This window comes from Ursus maritimus, unplaced genomic scaffold, assembly GCF_017311325.1.
Source record: "Ursus maritimus isolate PB19 unplaced genomic scaffold, ASM1731132v1 scaffold_6, whole genome shotgun sequence".
NCBI lineage: Eukaryota > Metazoa > Chordata > Mammalia > Carnivora > Ursidae > Ursus > Ursus maritimus.
The window spans coordinates 20,295,842-20,318,417 of record NW_024426774.1 but is presented as its reverse complement, the minus strand read 5'-3'; the positions used below and the strand labels follow the sequence as shown (position 1 = coordinate 20,318,417).

General features: G+C 50.2%; 1 protein-coding gene across 9 annotated transcripts in view; it reads right to left on the bottom strand.

The window, feature by feature from the left end:
* Nucleotides 1-1,331: 1,331 nt before the first annotated feature.
* DRC1 (dynein regulatory complex subunit 1) overlaps nt 1,332-22,576 on the bottom strand; it is a 37,670-nt gene continuing 16,425 nt past the window's right edge. For 5 of the 9 annotated variants that reach the window (XM_040622988.1, XM_040622992.1, XM_040622994.1 and 2 more), the window contains 9 exons: nt 15,953-16,092; nt 12,355-12,489; nt 11,846-12,078; nt 8,490-8,602; nt 7,222-7,311; nt 6,604-6,690; nt 4,379-4,563; nt 3,242-3,382; nt 1,332-1,590 (listed from right to left, as the gene is read on the bottom strand). In XM_040622988.1, coding sequence (XP_040478922.1) covers nt 1,347-1,590; nt 3,242-3,382; nt 4,379-4,563; nt 6,604-6,690; nt 7,222-7,311; nt 8,490-8,602; nt 11,846-12,078; nt 12,355-12,489; nt 15,953-16,092 — 1,368 coding nt within the window. In that variant the 3' untranslated portion in view covers nt 1,332-1,346. Of the gene's footprint in view, nt 1,591-2,807; nt 3,005-3,241; nt 3,383-4,378; nt 4,564-6,603; nt 6,691-7,221; nt 7,312-7,730; nt 8,603-11,845; nt 12,079-12,354; nt 12,490-15,952; nt 16,093-22,576 lie in introns of those variants that run through there. The other 4 variants (XM_040622990.1, XM_040622989.1, XM_040622993.1 and 1 more) reach the window with 4 other exon arrangements.

The window sequence follows — 22,576 nt, the reverse complement described above, 5'->3', positions numbered from 1 at the left end:
CCCCCCCCCCCCCCCCCCCCCCCCCCCCCCCCCCCGAGCCTGTTGCTTGCCTCCTGCCGCCATCTGGTCCCTGCCTGTGGGCTGGAAAGGGCGGGAAGGCGTGGGGTCCTGCCCTCCTGGCTCAGGCACCGCTCCTCAGGCCACCCAGACCCTGCCCCAGGCCTTGCAGTGGCGGGTAAAGATTTAATGGAATTAACTGAGAATTAGCCAGGGCCTAGGGCTATAAAAAGAATGAATAAGTGAAAAGCATCACTCTCCCTCCCCCACAGAATGTTGTGGGGGCAGCCACACCACCCGTCTTTGTTCTGCACGTGTGGGCCAGACCCTTCCCACTAAGGGTGTGGAGGTGGCTGCTTCTGCCCCACAGCCCTCTTGAGTGGCTTCCCTCCGGCCCAGGGAGCTGCCACGGTGGGTACACAAGCCCAGTCCCTGCCCTGCCTGCGGGTCTTCATTGCTTCCCAGAGCTTCCTCTGCCCAGTCCAGCGCTCAGAAGCCTGGATACGGCGCAGTGAGAGTGACCTCCGGTGCCCCACCCCACCCCACCCCCCGTGCCCACCCGCCCTGCCAGGCCCTCGTGGAGGCCCGGCTGGGAGGTGGTACTTGCAGTGAGAGCTGGGTTTCTGTTAGCTGTTGCTCCTTTCTTGAGTGGTGATTTTTCTCTTAATAAAAGCAATTAAATGCTGAGCTGACAAGTCTGCATTTGGCCAAGTGGGGGGACCAGCACAGGGGCACAGGGTCTGTGAGCCCTCTGTGGTTGGCAAACTCAGCACCAGCTGGGCCCCTCTGGCTCCAGCCCTTTGGATAGCCTCGTGGCCCCGGGTTCGAGGAGGTCTTAAGACTCTGGGCCACTTGCCTGGGCTGCCCACGGGAAGAGCCTGACAGTATACCAGGTAGAACCGGGGACCCCAAAAGCTCACCAAAAGGGTCCTGCAAGCCCAAGAACGGTCTGAAGGCTTAAGACCTTACAAGAGTCCAGGGCACGTGGGGGGACTCAGTCGCGTAAGCATCCAACCCTTGATCTCAGCTCAGGTCTTGGTCTCAGGGTCATGAGTTTAAGGCCCGCGCTGAGCTCCACAATGGGTGTGGAGCCTACTTAAAAAAAAGAAAAAAGACCCTGCAAGAGCCCCCAGAGCTCCAGCCTCCACTCATAGACACCACTGCCCCCAAATGCAAGAAGGGAGTCCCACACCACTGGCCTAGGCCCAGTCCCGCAGTGACAGGCCTGTTCTCCTACCACAGTCTGCGGTGGGGACAAAGTCTCCTCATGACACGAGGCAGGGTCGTGGGCCAGTATCTCACTGGACCTGAGCTCTTTGAAGAGATTCAGCCACAACTTTTTAAAGACTTTAATCATGACGGTGGGATACAAGCAACCGCTCCAGGGGCCTTACTTCGACAGGCCCTATCACAGCAGCTCTGGAAAATCCAGAGTGGTCCCAGGCAGGTCCCTGGGCAAAACGTGCCGGCGGCGGCTCTGGCACCAGCACCCGTACTGGCGTCCACCCTAACACGGCAGCCCTTCTGGGTCCAGCTCTACTTCGTGGGCACCCGGAACACCTGCGTGGGTGGAACTTGCAGTTCGGAGTTGATCTGGAAAAGAAAGAGCGAAGCTCATTACATTTTTCCCAGGGGCCTCCTTCTTCATGCCTTCTGGGGGCAGGGGCACGGGCTGGCTCTCCTCAGGGCTCCAAGTCTCTGCAAGCATTTCCTCCCCACGTGCTTCCAGATGCCAGGGAAGGCCACAGCCGGCCTTCCTTCAGAAGAGAAGTGCTAAGGCTTTTGGTCTGGCTTCTGCTCCAGCTGGCTCACCTCCGGTAATGTTCTGAACCCTCTGCTCTGACCCCTTCACCTGTGCGTCCCATCCCCGGTCCAGCCCTGCCCTTCCCCGCTCCGCCCCCCCCCCGCCCCCGCTTGTGCACAGCCCCACGGACCACACCGTCCTCTCATGTCTGTCACAGGCCAAGAGACCATCACGACGCCGAGGCCTTACCACATCCTCTGTTCAGGTGTGGCCTGGGGCCCGAAACCACGGCAGGGCCACACTTCCAGTTCCTGGGCTTGTGGCTGGCCTGTCACCTCTCCCACACACAGCTGGTGACAGAGGACCTACGCCCAGCCCAGCGTGTCAAGAGCGTCCTGGCCCATGGCCTCAGTGCCGTGTGAAGGATTCCACACTAGCCCAGCAGAGCGAGCAACTGTGTGACGAATGGATTCTAAGCTCTGGAGCAGAGACATGAGATTTCTTCTCCTGCAAGCCATGGGGAAGTTGCCCCAACCATCACGGGAGTGATCGAGAGTGGGGGCCAGGGAACATCTGTCCCAGCTGGAGCTTCCTCTCGCCATGTCACACCCCCAGCCGGACAACCTGGGCCGGCAGAGTGGGAGGAGCCCAGGGCTCTGGGCCCGTCAGAGTCCCCAGTTTTGATTCTCCCTTTTGGGAGAATCATCTGTGCCCTGTCGACGTCACAGAGGGCTTAAGAGCAAAGAAGAAACCGCATAAAGAAGGGCTCTACGGCCTGTGACGCTGTCCCGGGCTGGGGCACGGCTTCCGAGAGCGGGCCGGCAAGCAGCTGGCACCACAGACCCCGGGCATCGGAGGGGCACTATTACAGCCCGGATGTCCTGGAGGCAACGTCCACTCCCTTGTCTGATAATTCTGTCCCAACCTGAGGTATGATTGCTGATATTTTCCATCACATCTTAACGCTCTCTTGCTTCTGGTGAGGGAAGAGACTCGTTTCCTAAGAGGAGTCCCACGGCCTCCCTCAGCTTCCTGCCTACGTGCTCGGAGGGTCCCTGTCACCCACCTTGGAATCGAGATACTGTTGAAGCAGCATCTGGAGCTCTGTGTTCTGCTGCTCCAGAGAGCTGTTCTCCACCAGCAGCTTGGCCCTCTGGGTCAGGAGGAGGCTTTGGGTGGAAAAATCAGTTAGAGGCTCACTGTAATCCTCCTCCATCCTCCGCCAAGGAGGGGCCAGGGCCTCTGGGTTTCGTCTGGTTGGAGCTGGAAGAAGACCCCAGAAGCCTCACCCACCAGAGCAACCTTCCTGCCCTGAGCGAAGCGGGTTGGCAGGAACAGAACAGGAGTGCTGGGCCGGAGGCCACACCCCAGGCCTCTTCGGCGGGAGCTTTCCTTCCAATGGAAAGCCAGGGAGGTGGCAAATGCGGCCACAGCAAGCAGGACCCTTCCCCACCAACTGCCTGGCCCCCTCCTCCCCTGCGCAATGACACGCGCACTTACTGGTATTTTTCCAGGCCTGTGTACAGAGCGTCCCAGAGGCTCTGCGTGGTGTCGGGGATAACCGTGGTGAGGGCCTCCCAGTACTCAGAGTCCTTGGAGTTATCTTGCACATACTTCAACTTCACGGGTGCCCGAGAGTTCCTGAAGGTTGAGAGCAACAGTCGCATCGTCTCCACCTGGCACCCCGGACCCCACGCGGTGCCAGCCACCGTGCCCGCCCCTCACAGACTCCCGCTTTCCCACCGGTCCCCTTCCCACTCTGCTATGCCCGTCTATCGGTTTACGGCAGAGTCTCTGAAAGGGCACGTGTCCCTGGTGCCATTGTCGCCTTTGTGACAGCCTCACTGGAGTTCTATCCACCCCTTTTCTCCACCAGTTCACCTCACTGAACTTCCATCCCGCTACTGTGCCCATTTCTTTCACTAATGCATCTGAAACCCCTCTCAAAAGTCGGCATCCCCTCGAGGGTAGCCTGAATCCAGGACAGCATCACCTCCACCAGGACAAGCCCCCGGCTGCTCTCCTGTAGCCAGCATCGCCCCCCTCCCTGCCACCAAAGGGATCCTTCTAAACTCCGCGGCTCTTGAGTACGGCTTCCCCACCGCTCAGGACCATGTTCCGGCTCCGGTCCGCTCAAGGGTACAAAGGTCTTGGGCCCAGCGGGCAAGGCCCTCCAAGATCGGGCCTGGCACCGTCACCCACTGGCCACACTTCCCAGGGAGGACCCTGACACCAGCCACACCTGTCATGATTCTTGAACGCACCTTTCCCCACACTGTGACACCCTGCAACGCCCTTCCCCCCAATTTACCCACCTAGGAAACCCCGGTTTGGGTGCCTAAAGCCCTCTGGGACACGCCAGAAGGGGTTGCCATTGCCTCCTCTGAGCAACGGGACACCTTGTTATGCCCTGGCCATCGTCCTGATAACAACGTGCGACCTCGACAAGGCCTACGCCCAGCAGGCCCCGGGACTGACCACTGAATGAATGATGCATGAGAAAATCCAAATCGCCTCTTCACCCCCTCCTTTCCTTCGTGTCCACAGATTTCTCCAGCCCTCCCCCATCACCCTGTCCTCCCCGCCCAGGTTCCAGCCACCTTCCCTGGGCCTCAGGCAAGCCCCCCAGCACCACACCTGGGTTTCTTTAGACCCATGACAAAGGCCTCCAGGATCTTGAGGACATCGTTGGGGTGGATGAGCCTGGGAGAAGGCAGGGCCTCCTTCTCTTCCGGTTTCCCTTCCACGAGGCTTTCCTCCTCCTGTCCCTCAAGGTCTGTCTGCTCTCCCGGCTCCAGGGCTGACATCGGGCTTGTTTGCTCCTGCGGGGGTGAGAGATGCCAGGGGTTGAGCTGGAGAAAGACGCAAGGGGGACTCTGGATTGGGGGTACACGGCAAACATGAGTGTCTGAAGACAGAGAGAAAAAGGAGAAAAGTTTACAGAAAGTTACAGAAAAGATGCAAAGGGACACATTTACAGGAAGGAAGAAATGGTGAAGGAAAGAATGGAAGAGGAGGGGGATGGGATCAGGAGAGGCACACGGGGGCTTCAGAACAGTGATAATCTTCTAATTCTAAATCGGGGCTCATAGGTGTTCGTTTTACTGATATTCATAAAGCTGACACCATATATATTATATATATGTGTGTGTGTGTGTGTGTGTGTGTGTGTAAATACACATATATATTTTTTTAATAAAAAATCATAAATTGTATTTTAATTTTTTAATTTACAAAAGTCTTCCTCCTACTCTTGTCTCGTGTTCATGCAGTTCACCTCCCACAGGCAAACCAACGTCATCAATGTCTTACGCATCCTTCCAAAGAAATCCTCTGTCCGTACAAGCAACGCCATCCCCCCCGTTTTCACATGAATGATACTCTCCTGCAGACACAGTTCTGCACTCGGCATCTTTCACATACCAATAAGCCTGAGAGATATTTTCATGTAAAAAATATGTAAGGAACTTCTTTGTTCTTTTTTCCACTGGTGCCCAGTATTCCACTGTCGCTGCGCCACTGATGAGGTCACCAATCCCTTCAGGATGGAATTTTGGTTATTTGCCATCTCCTCCCACTTCAAGCGGTGCTGCGACCAATGAGCTACGATAAACGCATCCTTCCGTCGGACTGAGACATAGCTGCAGAGCGAAATCCTGGAGGGAGGACTGCAGGGGACCGTGTATATGGTGTTGTCATCCATGCTGCCCTCTGTGGAGGCTGCGACAGTGGGCTCTCACAGCAGCGACTTAGGAGTGGCTCTGGTCCCCACACCAGGGCCGTCACGATGTGCTATCGAGCTCGCAGAGTCTTGCGTACGTGACAGGTGCAGATGGAATGTGGAACAGTTTTAATTTGCACGTCTCTTATTATAAGAAGCCTGGCTATCTTCTCATATGTTTAAAAGTGATTCGTATTGCCTCTTATAGGAGATTTTTGTTCCTATCCCTTGTCCACTCCATCGAGTTGTTGGTCTTTTTCTTCCTGGTTTATACGAGTTCTTTCTATATGAAGGAAATGGGCCCTTAACTGTGATACGAGTTAAGAACATTTCCCCCAGCTGTCGTCTGTATCTTAACTTTGCTCATAGTGATTTTTGCCCCACAGGGTTGTTGCTTTTTAATGTAGTCAAATAGATCCTCTTTTCCCCTCTTTATGGCTTCTGGGTTTTGTTCATCCAGTCATTTCTTTTAGGAAGCATATGAGGATACTCACCCTGGAGCCAGCAACATTAAACATATTTTTTAATTCAAGTTTTTAATTTTTAAATTAAAACGTTATAATATTTTTAACATGATGGCTTCTTCAGAATAGTCCATTACAATCAAGATAGGTATTACACGGGACGCCCGGGTGGCTCAGTGGGTTGAACGTCTGCCTTTGGCTCAGGTCGTGATCCCGGGGTCCTGGGATAGAGTCTCGCAATGCCCCGCTCAGTGGGGAGTCTGTTTCTCCCTCTGCCTCTGCTGCTCCCCCCTCCCCTTGTGTTCTCTCTCTCTCTCTCTCAAATAAATAAGTAAAGTCTTGAAAAAAAAAAGATAGGTATTACAGATGGGCCCTGCTTTGCAGGAAAGTGGTAAGGATCAAAATATTCAGAACTTGGTGGCACAAGGGCTCCGAGGGGCTGAAGCCTGGCTTTGAGGAAGAGCCCAGGAAAAGACACCTTGGGCCTTAGTGTGAGACCAGTCTCCCATCCAGAGCAAATTCTTTCCTTTGCAAATAGAAAAAGTAATAATACCGGAAACGTTAAGTTAGCTATCTCTGACATAAAACCCTCACTATTTCTCCAGAAGTATTATACAATGCCTTCTGGGGGCTTCCAGAATTTCAAATACTCTCTTTTTTATTGTACTTCACATTACCTGACTGGAGGGTGAATGATAAATTCGGTATTTGAGGAAGAAGTTCACCAGCTTATACAAGTCGTCCTCACTTTCAATTCCAAGGGCCTGGGGGAAAAGAGGAGAATTGCTCAAACACCACAGCAAGAAATCCACCGGCTGCGAGAGTTAACAGACCTCAGCTCCTAAGAGCAGGAGGTTTGGCTGTTCCCCCGAACACCGCCAGCACCTGCCATGGCCCAGAGTGAGGCCACTCAACACCGGGGAAGCGCAGTGAGATCACATCCGAGCAGAGAAACTATGCTCAGAGGCAGGAACAGCTCTGCACAGGCCCGGTGGCTATAAGAATGCTAGAGGAGCCTGGACACACATCTGAGTTTAGGGGCGTTGGGGAGAACCTCCAATCTGAGAGCCAGGCCATGAGAAAGAAGCTGGTGGAGGAAGGGTCAGGGCTGGGAGATGACTCTGTGGCCAATTTGTGGCATGGAGAACGAGGAAAGGGAAGGAGGTGACCCCGAGCCCAGGGAAGCCTGGGAGACTCACATCTCTTCCCAAGGCCAAGGCAATGTTGGAAAAACAGAGGACTCTGGCTTAGAATGAGGTCCCCACCCCATGTCAGGTCAGCCCAGGGGGACTCACTGAGAAGATGGCGTCCAACCTCAGCAGATAGCATTCGTTCTTCTCCAGGGGAAGCAGAAGGCTCAGCAGCTTGCTCTCTATGAGGAAACCCTGAGAAGGAAGATGACATCTCTCGTCAGAGACAGGTTTCGGAAACGACTGCTGGGACTGCAGTCTACCTCTGTGTAACTCTAGGCGATGACACCACAGAGCAGGACCCCAGGGATGAGACTCTGGGCAGCAGGACCCCCGAGGATGTCCTTCCTGGGATGCCTGAGAGCCCTTCCCGGGGGACAAAGCCAACACGCATCATGGATTTCACTCCCCCACCTCAGAAGGGTGCAGGCTCGCCTCACCCACACACCACTGGGCAAACAGCTAAGTTCCCCAGAGCAGCCCAGACCCATCCAGTCACAGATTCCTGCCCGCCCAGTGTCACTTCGCTCAGAGGCTAGCCCTCCAATATCCGTAGACCAGGGCCGCAGGCACTGAGCGGGAGGAGAGGGAGTCATGGCAGGCGGGGGACACACCCGATCGCATCACCGTGCACATGAAGTGGGGGGCGGCTGGGGAGACTGCGAGCCCGGCACCCACTCTGAGCTGGCCGGAGAGGTGGCCACTGGCGGCAAGCCTGCAGAGAGAGGAGTACCCGCCTGCTGTCTCTTTCAGCAGGAGCCGCCCTCAGGGCCAAGAGCCAGCTCTTGGCCAAAGAAAACTGTTCCAAGGTGATGGGAGGCTGCCAGTCCTGGCTGCGCCTCTCTCACTCATCTCAGAAATGCAGGCTCACGCACCAGTCGTGTTCCCGGAACGCCTCAACTCCTAGCTGAGCCAGCGCCAAACGCTGGACACGAAATCCAGTGCGTATTGCTGAGACAGGACGGATCTCCAAAGCCTAACACACCCCGAGTGATCACTCTGAGCTCCCAGAGGAAGGCCACGTCAGCTGCGGCCACACCACTCGGCAGGTGGGTTCACAGACGTGAGACTGGAGCCCTTTCTCTTGCAGAATCAGCTTTTTTTTCTTTTTTTCTTTTTTTTTAATTAGCAGGAGCCCCTGGGCCAACTTGGCCCACACCTCGCTGACCCACTAAGGGAGGACCCCTGTGCCAGCGGGGGGCAGCCCTGAGGCCGGGCCTCTCCGTGAAGGACACTGCTTGCACCCTCCTACTTCCCGGGACGCGTCTGGCCGGCCGGCCTGGGCAGCAGCAGCAGGCGAGAAGCGAGGGCAGGGAGCGGGCAGAGCCAGCGGCCAGCAGTCCCTCGGCGCAGCCCCACGCAGCCGGCCTCACCGACTCGTCACACAGCAGCATCAGGATCTTTCTGGTAGTTTTCGCAGAAATCTGCTTTGGCAGGTCAAGGTAAGACTCTGCTTCCGAGGCGGTCTCCTCCATCCCCTCCTCTTCTGCAGACGGGGCAGAGAGAAGAGAGAATGGGAGAGACAAAGGAGATCGTCGCTTGGCTTTGTTGATTTTAAGCAACAAACGGCTTTCCCGAGAACGTTTACCTGTTAAAAAGCCTCTTTAGGCCCCATGAAGTCTCCTTCGCTGAAGAAATCCTAGTATGTGGCAAAAACGGGTTGGGGGGGCGGTGCTGGATACGAGACTAGCGGGAGAATTCTGCCATTCTACAATCTTCGCTGTTCTTAATTTCATCTCCCTGCCAACATCCTACTCCAAATCCGGCCACGACCAGGAAGTGGAAGGGACAGTAGGAACCTATTTATTCTCACTTGAGAGAACAATCTAGCACATCTGCTCGGTGGATTCTAAACCAGCAGCAGATCAGAAGCAGCCAACTAAACCCTGGTCCAAGGGGTGGCCTCAGTTCTCGGCAGGAACAGGTAGCTCATAGCAAGAGCCAAACATTTTCTTACTTAAAATGAGAAATTTAAAAATGTTTTGTCCTATATATTCCTCATCTGAAAATAGTCCTAAGAAATCACTGTCCTACCAGGTTTTACTAGTGGTTCGAAAGAGAAAACGAGATCATGTAAATGAAGATATTTTTTGAAAAGTACAAGATACCATGTTGCTGGTGGAAACGCAAAATGGTCCCATCCGTATGGGGCAATATCCAGCAAAACTATGAGGCATTGACCCTTTGACCCAGAAGTCCTACTTTTAAGAATCTATCCTAACAATTCACCGGGAAAAATATGCAGACACAAATGCACAGAGCGATTTATTGCAGCAATGTTTGTAAGAACAAAAACAAACAAACAAAAACCTGAAAAAAATCCCAAGTGGCCACCAACAGAACACTATCTGAAGTTATAGCTTGGCCACACAACGGAATACCAAATAAAAACAGCATGAGGAATGTGTCTTCTTACTATTACAGACTCAGCTTCAGGAGACTTTGTAAGTGAAAAAAGCAAGATGGAGAAAAGCATATGCTCTCATTTAAAAAGTGGGTCTATATAAATATAAACAAATATATATACACATTTGTTTTTAAAAGCAATTGAAAGATAAACCATACATTTTTAGATAGTTGCCTACAGGAAGAGGGACAAAATAGAGTGGAGAGTATTCTTATCCTATACTTCCTCCAGTATACCTTGCTTTGTACATTCGACTTTGGAAGCATGTAACTATATAACTATGAAACAAAATTAAATTGTAAAAAGCAATCCCTAACAATCAAAAGTAAAACAAAACAAAAAGACCTAAGTATGTATTCGGTTGGTGACATAACCAAATAGAAACTATTCTAAGTGACTTTATTTTTTTTTTAAAGATTTTATTTATTTATTCGACAGAGAGACAGCCAGCGAGAGAGAGAACACAAGCAGGGGGAGTGGGAGAGGAAGAAGCAGGCTCACAGTGGAGGAGCCTGATGTGGGGCTCGATCCCAGAACGCTGGGATCACGCCCTGAGCCGAAGGCAGACGCTTAACCGCTGTGCCACCCAGGCGCCCCTCTAAGTGACTTTAAAAGACACCAATCGGGGCACCTTGGGGGTTCGGTCAGTTAAGCGTCTGCCTTTAGCTCAGGTCATGATTCCAGAGTCCTAGGATCGGCCTGCGTGGTCTCCGTACTCAGCGGAGAGCCTGCTTCTCCCTCTCTCCCTCTGCTCCTCCCCCAGCTCTCTCGCTCTCAAATACATAAACAAAAATCTTTAAAAAATAATAATAATAAAATAAAATTTAAAATAAGTAAAAAATAAAAGACAGCAGTTTGTCTGTACATTCCTAGTGGAATGTGTCCTAGGAGTAAAAAGAACTTCAAGGAAGTTTAAACAATTTTTAGTAATCATTCGTTAGGAGTAGGTTGATATTTTATTCTGCAACTGTTCTGTGGTTGTGGGAAAAGCAATGAGTGATTATTCTGGAGTCACTGTGCACCAAGATTTTCAAGTGAGGAGAAAGGAGATATACTTTGATAAGGTTAAGTAAAAATTCTGGCATCCTGATTATTACGAAATGTTAGGAGGAATACAAGATTTATTTTATGGTGAAAATGTAATTCCACACCCTATGTTCATCCACAATTGACCCATCCCAAGCAATGAGCACTCCAGCTCCCAGACTGTGGTTTCAGAATACCATTCCCTATTTAAAAGGATCAGGTCTCCTCGACCTTGAGAAATGGCCGATTACAGACTTGAAGCAGGAAACACATAATGTGAGACTGGCAATCTGGTCATTCTGGAAAGTCAGGAAGCTATCGACTACTACTGAGGTTGTGTCAAAAGGACCCAGAAGCCAACATGAAGAGACTCCCATGGGCCAAAGATGGGACAATGTGAGCATCAATAAGCGTGATAAGTGCGGTAAACTGAAACACACCAAATTTGTTTAAATCCAAGTGTGTTCATAATGATATATTTTTTTTAAGATTTATTTATTTATTTATTTATTTGAGAGAGACAGAACGCGTGCACGTGCGCACGCAGGCGGGAGGGGCAGGGAGGAGGGAGAGAGAGAAACTCAAGCGGACTCCGCGCTGAGCAGAGAGCCCCATGTAGAGCTGGATCTCACAACACTGAGATCACAGCCTGAGCCGAAACCAAGAGTCAGACGTTTAACCAACTGCACCATCCAGGTGGCCAGGGATATTAATTTATGAAACGTTACTGGTCACCTTTGGAAGATGCTAGAGACCCAGCCCATTTATTTTGAAAACTAGTAAAGAGAGAAAGAACAGCATCCTGCTTTTCCTCTATGAACTGTGTCTCAGGGTAACAAATAGCTGATGAGGGGAAGATTCTATTTTCAGAAGTGTCCCAGCTAATAAATGAAGACGTATGATAGAATTTAGAATATTGCCTTTTCGCAACCCTGAAGGCAATTAATGGATCTTAGACAATGACTACCACTGGTTGTAGCCTCCCAAAGAGAGAGACAACCTACCACTGGTTTATCCCAATGGAGGTACACAACTGGGTACTCAGCAAAACCTGACCGAGCCTGAATGTGATCAAGCTTCCAGATCGAGCTACCAGATTATAATACAGGGAAGAGGGTAAAGCTATAAATTAAATTAGAGACTTAAAAGCCACGACTATAGACCTTCCAGCTATGAGAACTCCTCCCCCTTCTCTGGACTTCAGTTCGCTCATCTTTGAAACGAATGGTTGACCTGATGGCCTGACAGGCCCCCAAGCTCTAGGGCTCTCGGACTCTGGGACGCCATTCCAGTCACCTGCTTGCATCAGCACCTCTTCTAATATCTGTGTGGCAGACTTCTGCGGCTGCTGAGAGAGGGGTCCCACGTTCCTCAGGAACCAGAACTCAGGTGCCGTCCAGGGGAGCCCCAGGTGATGGGTATGAATGATCCTGTCGACATCAAGGGCCCTGCTCATCAGATCCTTTGCCTCCTCTTCATTCATCAGCCAAATCTCCCGAAACTGCTTGTCATCAACGACAGCAAAATGCCTGCGGAGGAGCGTTGCTCAGCATGGAGCGGACCCCGGGGCCTGGCCTGGGTCCCCCCGTGAGCAGGAGGGCGAGCACTGACGTGGAGCTGTGCTGCGTCCTGGGCCTGGGTCACCGGCCCTCACCTGTGACAGACTGGAGGCCGTCCCCACACCTCTCAAGAAAAGGCAGGTGACATGCGAGTAGAGGGACGGGGAAGACAGCACAAAGGACTCCGCGTGCCTGGGCCCACCTCTATCTAGGGCACGTGCCTTGGGACGCGGGTCCCTAAGATACCTCATGGCTTTCTGTAGCTCCTTGAACTGCATCACGAGGCGTTTGTAGTCGGAGGTCAGCGACTGGTTCTCCTCCTGAAACTGCTTGATCTGTTGGGCGTACTTGGATCGCAGGTTGTTCAGGGTATCGTGCAGGCTGCGGAGCAGAGGGGACCGGGTTCGTCTGCAGCCGAACAGAAGCTGTGGTGTGTGCTCCTCCCCGGGACTTCACACAGCCTTACAGAACCCAGGGTCAGCGCGGTGCAGACGCAGAGAACCTTCCTGTTCATTCCCAAACCCGGCTGCGCCGGCTGCGAGCGAGGGAAGGCCGGCCGCAGGAGGCAAGGGGGTCATCCGGGACTAAACTCACTTACGACGGTCCAGAAACCCTGACCCCTGAGGGGCCGTCTCCTACTGGGAGTGTGACGGAACCCTCCCCCAACAGGCCACCTGTGAGCGTGTCTCTAGGGACAGCCACCTCACATCCTTCAAGGGCGTATCTCAACTACTTCACTGCCGTGATTTGAATGTTCATTTCCTGTCTAAAACAAGGAAAATAGGAAGGGAAAAATGAAAACTTCACACCATAAGTCTACGAAATATGAGCCCTCCATCCTCAGAGAGCTGACACTGCTCACGAGTCCGACAGTTCATTCATTCACTCGCTCATTCATCGAACATGGAAGGTCTCTTGCCAGGGGTATGTTTGAATACAGCGATGAATACAAGGATACGTTCCAACGGAGGGCACTATCAGCCGACCCAGAGGCAAAGACACACTCGTCACGGTGGAGCGTGAAAGCGCCGTGGCGGGCACTTTACCCAGGATGCCGGGGAGCCCAGAGCTGAGGCATGGAACTTACCCTCAAGGGGAGTGGCCGAAGGTTCCAGCACAGTGACAGGTTATGATAGCCCGGCCAATGGCCCTGCAAGTCCAGGCATGTCACAGCTCCACATCTCACTGCTCTGGGAGCTCTGGGCATGGAAACTTGTCTCATGAATTATGCACGGCAGGCACGGCTTTTAGACCCAGGACCAGACGTCAGACTTCAAACCCGTGAAGAGGTGTCTTATGTCAGTGCCCCATTTACACAGGAAGACAGAGTCTGAAGGCCTACGCATTTTCAGTTTAAAAACTCTAAAGATAAAATTGTCCCTCTTAAGCATTATTCTGAAATAAGCATAGGGTCCCCTAAACACACAAACATCCAGCCTTCATGTTTTCAGCCTCAATAAAATGCAAAAATCATTTAACTTAGGCTCTGATAAAAAGCAATATCTAATTCATTTTCTTAACTATAGCATTTTAGGAGACTTTCCACATATAGGTGTAAAAAACTTTATTAAGAAACAAAAATTTATTAAGTAGCCATCCCAAAGTACTTTCCCAACGTCCCTTAGTAAAGGGGTTTCTATGTGTCATCTAGCCATAGAAGCTAATAAAACAAAAACCACCTCCAGGTGCCTGCTGCAGGTCTGGGCAAGGTCACGAGACGGGAAGGAGACGGCACGGGGCGGCTGCAAGGGGAGGCCCAACAACACGTCCCGTCCGTCGTGACGGGCTGGAAGCTAGAGATGGAGGGGACGCAGATGGAGGATGGGAAAACTGGGAGGGTAGGCAAGCCGGGTTTCAAAACCTGTGTCCTGGCAGTGACAGCGACTCTCCCAGCTGAAACGTCTTTTGGCAGTCCCAGATAAAGTGACGAGGTGAGGGTGGGATTAGGGATATGTAGCTGGGAGTCCTCGAGAAAGAGGTCATATTCAGGGGCGCCTGGGTGGCTCAGTTAGTGAAGCGTCTGCCTTCGGCTCAGGTCACGATCCCGGGGTCCTGGAGTTGAGCCCCACGTTGGGCTCGCTGCTCAGTGGGGAGTCTGCTTCTCCTTCTCCTGCTCCCTCTGCCCCCCTACTCATGCTCTCTCTCTCAAATAAATAAATAAAATATTTTTTTAAAAAAGAGGTCATATTCAAAGCCATGAGACTCGTGTAGAGGATGGATGGAATACAAATATAAAGCAAAGGGATAAGTTGCTTTCTAGAATATCTAATCACGCAAGAGAAAGCAGAACCATGAAAGGAAATACACTGAGAAAGAAGAGCAAATATTTTAGAGTCAGAAAAGCCAAAGGAGAAAAATTCTGAGATTCGGTGCCAGTAACACTAGGATGAGCCCTGAGGAAGAACCGTGTTGCCTGGCTAGAAGGACATCATTGGTTACCTACAGAGGGAAGTGGTTGTCCAATTCTGGGGTCAGGGGTCAAGTTATGAGTGTTGGAGGTGAGGGGCGGGGCTGGTGGTGAGAGGAAAATGGCCAGGCAAGCAAGAAGAGAAAGAGTTAGCCTCACGCAGGAGCTGCAGTGTCAGGTGACAGGTTTTCCAGGTTAAGGGAAACTGTTACCTGGTTGAAGTCAGAGGGCAGAGCCAGGGAAGGGATGGTGGGCATGACGTAATGATGCCACTCACCTTTTGTCCTTGGGATCAAACCCAAGGTCTGCCTCACGTACCTCTGCCCACCCCCCGTCCCACCAACGTCCCCTCGCCCGCAGTGCAGCCCCTTTCAACAAACGTGGAACTTCCGGCTTCGTACTTCCTTGCCTTCAGACCTGCCCTTCATTCCTGGCCCTGGAACCATCTACCTTTTTATCAATTCACATCCCTCTCCCCTTCACTAGGTCACTTCCTCAGGAAGCCCTCCCAGAGAACTCCTTCTCACAGACTGTACGGATTTATGGCTGTTGTAGATGGATGGAGAGAGGGAGGAGAGAAAGGAGAGATCTAGAATGAGACACACTACACACTTGATCTCTAGTGGTAGGAATATGGTGTTTTATGGAGTTTTTTAAGGATTTTATTTATTTATTTATTTGATGGGGGCAGGGCAGCAGCAAAGGCAGAGGGAGAAGCAGACTCCCCACCGAGCAGGGAGCCCAATGTGGGGCTCCATCCCAGGACCCTGGGATCGTGACCTGAGCCGAAGGCAGACGCTTCACTGACTGAGCCACCCAGGCGCCCCTGTTTGTATGTTTTTATCTTACTTTCGCTTGTGATACTTCCTGCTTCTCTAAAATGCACAGTACTGCTTAATAACGAGCGGAGAATCTATTCTACAGACAGCTCCGCACGTGTGCAAAGGAGAGCTGGCAATAGCACTACGCTGGTATCATTCGCAATAGCAGAAGATTAGAAGGAATCTGAATGTCCATCCACAGGGACATTCAATCGTGTGAAAGCTCTTATGAACTGATATGGGAACATTCACGACACAGAACAGTGTGAATAGAAGGCTATCGTTTGGTGTAAACACAGAGGGGGTGGTGAGAGTATTTATCTGTGTTTGCTCGTGTGCAGCTAAAGAAATTCTGGAAGGAACAAAAGAAATGAACAACTATCACAGAGGTGGGAAAGAGGAACCACACAAAATGGGGGGTGGGAGACGGACTTTTTGCTGTGCATTCTTGCACGGGGAGGTGGGAGGGGCAGTTGAAAGTATTATCTTAAAAAAAAAAAAAACAACCTCTTTTAGTAAGACTTGGTTATACTGTGAACGGCTTGCCCTCGTCCAGAGGGAAGAGCCGTCCCATCCCCGTGTTCGGCACGGAAGGGCCGCTGTTCTGCTCGCTTACCGGTTGATCTTCCTCTTCTGCTGGGATTTAATCACTGTGCTCTCTTCGTCCCTCTTCTTCAGCACCTGGCAGTTGTACTCCAGCTTCTCCTGGTTGAGCTGGTACGTTGCCTTCATCTGCTGAAGCTGTTGCTCAAGAACCTAGAGTTAAAGTTTGAAAAAAAACAACACTCACTGGCCCTGGTATCAGTGGTGTGCTGAGGGCCCTGGTTCTCCGTTCCGGAGCCAAGTCAGAGCGGCCGGAGGGACGAGTGCCTCCACCTGACTTCTCAGAAAATCCATCATTAGAGGCAAATGAAAGGCCAACCAGAAAAAAATATCCATCATACGGGCGCCTGGGTGGCTCCGTTGGTTAAGCGTCTGCCTTCAGCTCAGGTCATGATCCCAGAGTCCTGGGATCAAGTCCCGCATCGGGCTCCCTGCTCAGTGGGGAGTCTGCTTCTCCCTCTCCCTCTGTGCTCTCCCTCTATCTCTCTCAAATAAATAAATAAAATCTTTAAAAATATATCCATCATTTGACCACAAGCTTAAAGCCTACGTCCCTAAAGCCTGACAGAGATGACATTTGGAGTGTTCCAGTCTGCCCCCTCCGGTGCTCCGCACCAGACCCTCTGGAGCTACACGTCGCCCCACCAGAAACACCACACAAGTTCATATTGCCACAGAAGTGTCCCCACTTTGATCTCCAATTGGCAGTGTTAGTGTTTAACAGATGGTGTTCATTTTAAAGGAGGCTAGACATGGCTATCCTTTCTTTCTACATTTCCATTACCTGAATTCATTCATTCAGCAAATATTTACTTGAGGGCCTGATACATGTCGACACTTTTCCAGGTGCTGCTGAGAAAACACTGGTGAAAAAGGCACAGTCTTGCCCTATCTAGGGGAGGGACAGATCGACAAGCACTGTTGACAAGAAGAGAGGGGTAGGCGCAGGGTAGCATGAGAGTCTCCGTGGCCTTGAAGGCCAGGCAGGCGTTCCGGAACAGGTGGCACCAGCATGTCTAACTGAGACCTGGAAAATAAACAGGAGTCACTCGGGTGGACTCCTCAGAGGACAGAGCTCCAGGGAGGCAAGGGGACTGAGGTGCCTTGGGAATACCACGAGCAGTGTAGGGTGTGAGGTGTGAGGCAGGGAATGGTCAGAAAAGAGGCTGACAGAGCAGCAGGGCAGAAGAGAAAGAGCACTCTCGGGAAGCCTGGGTGGCGCAGTCCGTTCAGCGTCCGGCTCTTGGGTTTCGGCTCAGGTCGTGATCTCAGGGTCATGAGATCGAGCCCCATGTCAGGCTCTGCGCTCAGCGTGGAGTCTGCTCGGCATTCTCTCTGCCTCTGCCCCTCCCGCTCATGCTCTCTCTCTCTAAAGTAAATAAATAAATCGAAAGAAAGAAAGGGAAAGGGAGAAAGAAAGGGAAAGGAAGAAAGGGATGGGAGAAGGAAAAAAGGTCACTCTGACAGTTGGTTAAAAAAAAAATTTCAAGAGCAGGCCAAAGCTAGAGGCAGGGCAAACAGAGGCAAGCTTGCTCTGGCCTTTCCTGAGTGGAAATGCTGGAACAGAGGCTGCAATTAAGTGTAATCAGAGCTTGACAAGCAGGGACCTGTGACATGTGGCCCTCTTTCAAGCCTCCTCCCCAGTCTCCTTCCAATCGGCTACAGAGCCTTGCCAAGGAATCAGCTTAGGGGGTGAGTCCAGGCAGCGTCCCCTCCTCACTCTGGCCCACCCTCAAGGAGGGTAACTGGCCAGGAGGTGATGCAGAGGAGAACAAAGGCACTGGCATGGATAACCGAGAGAATTAGTCAAGAGTACCCTGTTTAACTATCTCAGAGAGTTCTAAATCTCCATTATGGGCAGGTATCTCACAATGATTTATGTCCCTGTGCTCCAATGAAACCAGCCTTGCTGCTTCAAATGTGACCAGCCCTGGACATCGGGAAGGCCACTTACCTAGGAGGTGGCTCAGTACAAAGTCCAGTAGAAAAGCTCCTTGTTGGATGGAGATAATCTGAGAAGGCATGAACACGCACAGAGAAGGAGCGTGAATGACAGTGAGTGGCTGAGACCCTGAGTGCCTGGTATTTGTTCTGATGACATCCAGGGACCTCCTTTTTCTCGTAGCCTTGCAAGAAGCTCCTATGACTAAGACGGCATTCCCCAAACTTATTTGGCCACAGAATGGTTTTTCATTATAAGGAAGTGAGAGCAGGTGAGTTACAAATGCAAGCTCTAGCACGTGAGTGTTCACGTCAGTTTCACTCTTGAAGGCTGATTATTAGATAATACTAACTATGGAAACCGACTCTCTAGTTTTCTTACAAAATACATCTTGAAAAGAAAAAAAAATCACTGACTCGCTTTTTTTGTTAGCTTTGCGAAACCACCACTCCTACCTCACCGAGCTGAACACAGTTCACAAAAATCGGAAGTAAACAGGCCATGTCTTTTTCTTTGTGACCTGAAAGAACTCACATCTGAGCTGATTTTATAGGCAAAACAACAAACAAAGGAATTCTGTCACCTGCCGGTTCTCATTTGCATTTCTTTGCTGGCACTCCTGGTTAATTATTTATTCGCGGATTTTATTCTGGGGAAGCACCCGCTCCTGCTCTTTGCTACAATACGTTCCTAGGAGACTGGTGCGTGGAAGGACTAGCAATGGAACACGCACTGTGGGCTTTCCCCATCTAGGGGATCAGCCCCTCGGTCACCCCAGCTCTGCTCCAGAACTTCTGCCACCTCCACAGTCACGATGGCCCTTGGGAGTATCGGCAGGGCTGTGAACTCGCAGAACTAAAGGTCTTGTCGCCTCACCCAACAGCGTCCACGGCAGGCGGGCGCATGAATGACGTGACTCACTGTTTGTTCGCAACACCTTCTGCTCGAGCTAATTTTGGTACCGGCGACTCTATTGTTAATTATCTCAGTGTTTAGTCTCAACAGCCCTTGGTTGTCGCACGTTGAAGGTGGTTTTATATTTTTAAATCGTAATTGATTTTTTTAACGGTCCGCCCTTATTCTTCAATGACCCGAAGATATTGTTGCAAAGCTGTACTTTATGTTCCCCCAAGACTAAGGGCGAAACATCATGTCTGGTTTTTGTGAATGATTTATAAAGATTACAATCTTACCTGCCACAAAAGGCCTTGACTGTTCTGGGTACGGTGCTGATGACACTCTCCGCAGCCGCTTTCCACACCATCTCCTGCCCCACAAGTTCCAGAAAACCAGCTGCCATCATTGCCCCCAGCGGAATGGAAATCTAAAGCAGCCTTTCCCCTGGTCCTATGGGCTGACCTCAGAGGTCCTACAGGGCCTCTTCTCCTCCACTCTCAGGAATTGTAGCTTGTTTATCTTTGGGCTTTGCACAATGTAAGTTCACGGTATTTGTTAAATAAGTAACTTGTATTTGATTTTTTGTGTGTGATTAATATTCTGGTATTAAAGGTAACAGTCCCTGAAGTTGAGCGAAACCATTTTTCAATTTTAAAAGCACAAGCAGGACCTCAAGTAAAAAACGTTTGCTTCCTGCATCAAGAACTGAGTGTTTCTAGTAGTGTTATTTTGGGGTGGTGGGTGGGTGTGGTAAAATCCTTCTCGAGTGCATAATGTTTACAGGCTTCTTTTTGCTCGTTAATAATGTCCCTTACTAGCATTAAGCACTTGGAAAGTATACATTCTCTTTTTTTACTTCTTGTACTTTACCCATCAAACCAAATCGATGTGTATTGGATCCTTCGTATTTTTGCGGTTTGCAAAAATTTTAGTTGTATATTTTAGAACTGATACAGTGCTATGAATTACTTAGGAAGAGCAGATTTGATGTTGAGCTGCATACTGTATCTTCTTGACAAAAACTGATGCTGTTTGACTTTATTGTCTAGTGAAAGTACACCTAAGTGGTATTATGATCAAGTTCGACCTACTGAAATACCCCACATACGGCAATACGGTAATCCCTGATCTGATTATCTGTTCCTAAAGGGTAATGTGGTACCGTACACTTCTGGCTTCCATTCCAACACAGGAAAGAACTGCTGTGCACAGGAACTGCACGCGCTTCCTGCTCTGAGTATCTCCATCTGCCTGCCTCCCACACACTGACACTTCACGGCCTGTCCAACTGGACAGGGGAAGCCAGGAGACGCGGGTCTCCCAGGCTCTCTGCCTCTCTGTCCCTCACCTCCCTAGTCTGCCATCACCCCCTACCCCCAAAATCTCCCCACGTCTCAGAATTTTTTGGCTTTGTTCAAGCATTTGAGGATTAGATTAAGAATGTGAGGTTCTACTCCTACAACTCAATAGCAATAATAATAATAATAATAATAATAATAAGCTACCCGATTAGAAGACATACAAATGGCCAATAAGTTTATGAAAGGTGCTCAACATCACTACTTATCAGGGAAATGCAAATCAAAGCTACAATGAGATATCACTTCACACCTCTTAGGAGAGCTATTGTCAAAAAACCAATGACAACAAGTGCTGGCAAGGGTACAGAAAAGGAAACCCCGTGCACCGTTGGTGGGAATGCAAACTGGTGTAACCACTCTGGAAACAATATGGAGTTTCCTCAAAAGATAAAAAATAGAACTACGGTTTGATCTAATAATCCCACTTCTGGATATAGATCCAAAAGCTTTGAGACCTGGATCTTGAAGAAATGTCTGCACTCCCGTGTTCACTGCGGCATATTCACAACAGTCAAGAGATAGAAACAACCTAAATGTCCATCGATGGACTACTGGAGAAAGAAAATGTGGTACAGGCATAGCATGAAATCTTCCTCAGCCTTAAAAAAGGACAACCTCCCATTTGCAACAACATGGATGGACAGGGAGGACCTTGTACTAGTAAGTGAAATAAGCCAGACACAGAAAGACAGATTCTGCACGGTATGTGGGATCTAAAACAGTCAAACTGGGGGAGGGGAAAGGGGGAGGTGTTGGTCAGAGGGCACAAAGTTTCAGTTATGTGGGATGAATAAATTCTGGGGCTCTAACGGTACAACAGAAGGTCTTTGAGTAACAATGCTGTTATTGTGTATTTGAAAATGTGTTAAGAGAGTAGATCTTGTGTTACGTACTCTTAACACAAAAGGAAAAACAAAACAAATAAAAGAACATGGGTTTCCATTATTTCACTGTTGGAGGCCAGTGGTGTGTAGTTTTGTCCCATAAATTATTATAAACCAAAATGACTAAAGAAAGCTTAACAATAGCCATTTTCATTAAAAGTGTCATGTGTACAGCCCACGTATGCAGCACTGCTCTCACAGATTTCCACTGTTCTTTGTCAGTGACTCTCATTTCCATGACAGTAATATGAGAAACGCCCAGGAAAATTCTTAAGACTGGTAAGAATATTTGTAGTCTGGGGGCGCCTGGGTGGTGCAGTCGTTAAGCGTCTGCCTTCGGCTCAGGGCGTGATCCCGGCGTTCTGGGATCGAGCCCCACATCAGGCTCCTCTGCTAGGAGCCTGCTTCTTCCTCTCCCACTCCCCGTGCTTGTGTTCCCTCTCTCACTGGCTGTGTCTCTCTATCAAATAAATAAAATCTTTAAAAAAAAATTGTAGTCTGGAGGGGCTTTGATTCAACCTTGTTACATAAAGCCACAAGAGTAGTAGGTCCTGAAATTTTATCACAGGCTATATGGAAAAGCCTTAGTCTAACAAGTTTTTCTAGACAGAAACTAAAGTGACTAGACCGTGCTGGAATATTAAGAGATAATTACATTACACCTAAATGTAATTAGAGATGAGCTTTTTCTTAACTAAACTTTGAAGCACAGAATCCTAGGCTTGGAAAGAACTTCACAAACCAGAAAATCTAACCTCCTTCCACTGCAAGAATCCTTCCTCAGCATTGAAGGCAGACACAGTCATGCAGCCTTTGAATACTTCATGAGATAAAAGACTCCTTGTTTTGTGGGATGACCCTTTCCTGTATTGGATAGTTCTAACTATTAGAAAGTTCTTTCTGGGGTGCCTGGATGGCGCAGTTAAGTGTCTGACTCTTGGTTTCGGCTCAGGCTGTGATCTCAGGGTTGTGAGGTCCAGCCCCACGTTGGGCTCCACACTCAGCACCGAGTCCACTTGGGATTCTCTCCCTCTCCCTCTGCCCAACCCGAGCACTCGAGCTCTCTCTCCCAAATAAATAAATAAATAAATAGGAAGGAAGGAAGGAAGGAAGGAAGGAAGGAAGGAAGGAAGGTCTTTCTGATGGCAAGTCAGACTCTGCCTTACAGCGATGTCCAACCATCAGCTAGAGGCTGTTTCAATATTAGGAACATTATAGGCTATGGAGCCAGAGCTGGGTCTGAATCCAGGGCCTACCTTCGCCACTAGATGGTAGCTGTTCTGCTTTGGCCCTCTGATACACCTACTAGCCCTGCTTGTTACCTTCCCTTTGCTTGGCTAAAAATGGATAATCCTCTCAATGATTCCTCAGGTCATGGTTTCCTGTTTTGCCTCTTGGCAGTTCTCCATGGTTTGTTAAAGAAAGAATTCCTCCACATATGTTTTGTCCATGAGCTCCTGCAGATATGATCACTTGAGGGAAAGCAGATAATGAGTATGTATCTGTTGCATGGACTGACTCTGGAACATTCTGGGCGGTCACCAAGGATAAAA